Source organism: Crocodylus porosus, unplaced genomic scaffold, assembly GCF_001723895.1.
Source record: "Crocodylus porosus isolate Cpor-Errol unplaced genomic scaffold, CroPor_comp1, whole genome shotgun sequence".
NCBI classification, from domain to species: domain Eukaryota; kingdom Metazoa; phylum Chordata; order Crocodylia; family Crocodylidae; genus Crocodylus; species Crocodylus porosus.
This window is the reverse complement of record NW_017728919.1, coordinates 2,150,727-2,154,173: the sequence shown is the minus strand read 5'-3', so window position 1 is coordinate 2,154,173 and position 3,447 is coordinate 2,150,727. Positions and strand designations below refer to the sequence as shown.

The following is a 3,447-nucleotide window of genomic DNA, read 5'->3' as shown; positions in this document are numbered from 1 at the left end:
CGCCTTTCTGCCCACGTGTGCTGGGGAGGGGGCGGGGCCTCGGCCCAGACATTGTGACGCAGCGCGGTGGGCAGTGAGGTGCGGCGGTTGTGACGTTGGAGGCCGTTTCCGCTTCCGCTGGGCTTCTCTTCCTCTCTGTCTCTCCAGCGCGGCGGCAGCGGCGGTGTGTGGGGCCTGGGGGCACGTGGTTGGGACCCGCGTGGGGGCGGTGGCCATGGTTGGTGCCCGACGTGAGGGGCTGACGGCGCCGCCCTGCCCCCCAGGACCCGAGCGCCACGATGCAGATCTTCGTGAAGACGCTGACGGGCAAGACCATCACGCTGGAGGTGGAGCCCAGCGACACCATCGAGAACGTCAAGGCCAAGATCCAGGACAAGGAGGGTAGGCGCCGGCAGCGCGGGCTCCCCGTTGGCACCTGGCCCGGCTCCGTGCCCCTCTGGCTCTGGGGCAGCTGGGCCAGCGGGAAGCTCTGGGGCCGCGTCTAGGCAGGATCGGTCCCAGACGTGTCCGGGGCCCAAACGCTGTGTAAAACAGCCAAGGTTTGCGCTGCCCCAGCAGCCCGGCCTGCCCTATGTGACGCCAGTGTCCTGCTCCCGTAAAACCTCCGTCTGTGCTCAGGAGGTCCCAGGCGGAGGCCATGCCCCTGTCGAGGAAGGCAGCCCCGCTGTCCATGGGGTAAAGTGCCACCTTGGCGCCAAGCGCAGGGGCAAGGCCATGCAGCTTTGCTCCTAGCAGGAGAATAGGCGCAGCCCAGTCGGAGGCCCCAGGCATGGAGCTGCTAGGGTGGGAGTCCCACCTCCCCGTGCCCAGCTACCTGCTGTCTCCCAGCACTTCAGTGTCCTTGGTTACACATTTCCTCTTTGGCTGGCAGTGAAGCCTGAGCTGCGTTCCCTGTTGGATCCTCTCTCCTAGGCATCCCCCCTGACCAGCAGCGTCTGATCTTTGCTGGGAAACAGCTGGAGGATGGCCGCACCCTTTCTGACTACAACATCCAGAAAGGTATCGCGTGGTGGTGCTAAGCGCGGTCACTGAACAACTGAGAGGAGGGCCTGAGCAGCCAGTGGAGACTGGGTGGTGTCTGATGAGCACCAGGCAAAAGGGTTTTGATTATATCCACCTGGATGCTGTAATCAGCCTCTTAAGAGCCAGGACTGACTTGTTGTTGCGTTGGTCCACAGGGCAGGGCAGTGGCGAGCAGCAGGTACAGCCTTTGAGCTGTGGAAGTAGTCTGGATTGTATGAACCACGCAAGATGCCAGTACAGCAGTTACTGGGAAGCTGTACTTGCTTCTGGTGTCAGTGCATCTTTGATTTTTTTTCCCAAAAGAAAAAAAAATCAAATTGGAAAGAGCTCAGAGGAGGGTTTCAAGAATTATACAAAGTCTCAAGGAAAATATAACTTATAATAAAAGAACCTTTTTTAAATGAAACAAAAGAGATTGATGTGACTTCAGCTAGTTTTTTGGATTAGAATAAAGTTTGACTGTTAGTGAGACAGCTAACTGCTGCAATAACTCTGGGAAGCCCGGCCGGTACAGAAATCCTGGCTCTGTTTCCCATGAGAGGCATCAAATAGGAGCGAGTGCCCCATTGCTTCTCCTGACCTTGGTGTGTTTCCCTTTCCAGAGTCAACTTTGCACTTGGTGCTGCGTTTGCGTGGAGGCATCATCGAGCCTTCCCTCCGTCAGCTCGCGCAGAAATACAACTGCGACAAAATGATCTGCCGCAAGTAGGTTCTTGCTGGTGGGACTTGTCCCATAGCCTTGGGGGATGGTAGGCGGAAGGGAGCAGGCTGCTGCCTCCTCTGTGTTGGGGCACGGGGCTTCGGTCAACCTCGATCAAATGTCGGGTCTGTGGAGTGAGTACTCATTGGTGCGCTGCTCAGCCAGTTAGCGTAGCAGGCCACTCTGCCTAGAAGGAATTGGGCTGAAGAAGCCGATCTTAACCTACCACAACACCTGCCAGTGCTATCACTTCTGAAGGGAATTGGGTTTGGGTTTTGCAGCCTGAGGCAGAATGTTTTTCTCTGGAGCATCCATTTGCCAAGAGCTGATGGCTCCTCTGTTACAGGTGCTACGCCCGCCTGCACCCGCGTGCTGTGAACTGCCGTAAGAAGAAGTGCGGCCACACCAACAACCTGCGCCCCAAGAAGAAGGTCAAGTAGAGAGAGCAGCCTCTGCTCTGGCCGTTGGCCACATGTCATTCAGCTGAAGCATCGGAGCACTCCAGAGGGTTGGTTGTAATGTAGCGTCAGTCCTGTGGGAGCCTCGAGTCCTTTAAATAAAGCTGTGTTGAGTGCTCAGCCATGGGTCTGGTGTCAGTTCTTTTCCCTCTCTGCTCAGAAAGTTGATTTCACACTGAATAAAGCTTGCTGTCTGCTCTGTGCCACCTGAATGACTTATCTTGTGCTACTGCATTGCCATGTGCACTGTACCCTTGCCTGTTGTAAGAAAACACTTGCCTTAAACCCAAGCAGTGTTGTCTCACAGCAGCAGCAGTGAAGTGATGCGTCCTTTCACAGCAGGCAAAGCACTTGCGTTTCTTAGTGAGCAATCCCCATTAGTACAACTACATGATTCAGGACCTCTTGTAGCAGAGAAGTCCATTAGAGCAGCAGGAGGCCTTGCACAAATCCAGTATCGAAGCCATTCTGAGCAAGGGCTGTTGCCTCTGTCAGAGTAGAACTGCAGCTGTCACTGGCCATGTCTAGGCTGTGATGATTTTGCAAGAGGCAAGGGTCTCTGGGCAATACCTTATTGGACCAGCTGTAGCTGGGATGGAGTTAGGCAAGGTTTTGAATGCAAGACGTTCTCCTAGACTGCCCCCCTTACACTACTGTGAAAATCTTTCGCACAAGTCAGAATCATCCTGTGTCCGACATCCGTCGCAAGTTGCCAAAACCCGTGCGTGCTGCCAAGAGGAATCTCACTGGGTAATAATCTGCCTCTCTCCTTCACTGCTCCAAGTGCGTTGCCCAACCTCTTGCCATGTGATTACTGCTCAGATTAGTTCCTAATCTGGAACGGTCACTCCCGTGGCACGTTGTGGGGGGAGATGAGGTGGGTTGGAGGGGCAAATAATGGGAGAGCAGCCACCAGGATGAAAGCCAGGCTGCAACGGATTGTTTCCAAGGGCAGTGCTGTGCAGCCAGCCTCCCCTGTACCGTCTGTGAAAGGGGACACGTGCGCGTGCAGAAGTAACTGCTTGAACACTGGAGGCCGTGTGGAGAGCAGGAGCAGCCGCAGCGCGGTGCGGGGAGGAGGGCAGACGTGGTGGGCACGGGGTGGAAGGGGCCTCAGGAAATCCTGTCGCCCCAGCTCCACCATGCCAGCCCGGCTTGTGCTTCGGGCCCTGAGCCCCCCGGCCGCTTTCCCAGCGGGGGCGCGCCTCCTCGCATCCACCCTCAACCTCCCTCCCTGCAGCGGGAGCCCGTTGCTCCTTGTCCTGG

At 56.6% G+C, this 3,447-nt stretch overlaps 1 protein-coding gene across 1 annotated transcript; it reads left to right on the top strand.

Moving 5' to 3' along the window:
• Nucleotides 1-57: 57 nt before the first annotated feature.
• UBA52 (ubiquitin A-52 residue ribosomal protein fusion product 1) lies at nucleotides 58-2,301 on the top strand. The gene is made up of 5 exons (XM_019538358.1): nucleotides 58-163; nucleotides 264-381; nucleotides 913-999; nucleotides 1,626-1,728; nucleotides 2,070-2,301. Exons 2-5 carry the CDS (start codon nucleotides 279-281, stop codon nucleotides 2,161-2,163), a joined length of 387 nt encoding a protein of 128 aa, XP_019393903.1. The 5' UTR covers nucleotides 58-163; nucleotides 264-278; the 3' UTR covers nucleotides 2,164-2,301.
• The last annotated feature ends 1,146 nt before the right edge of the window (nucleotides 2,302-3,447 follow it).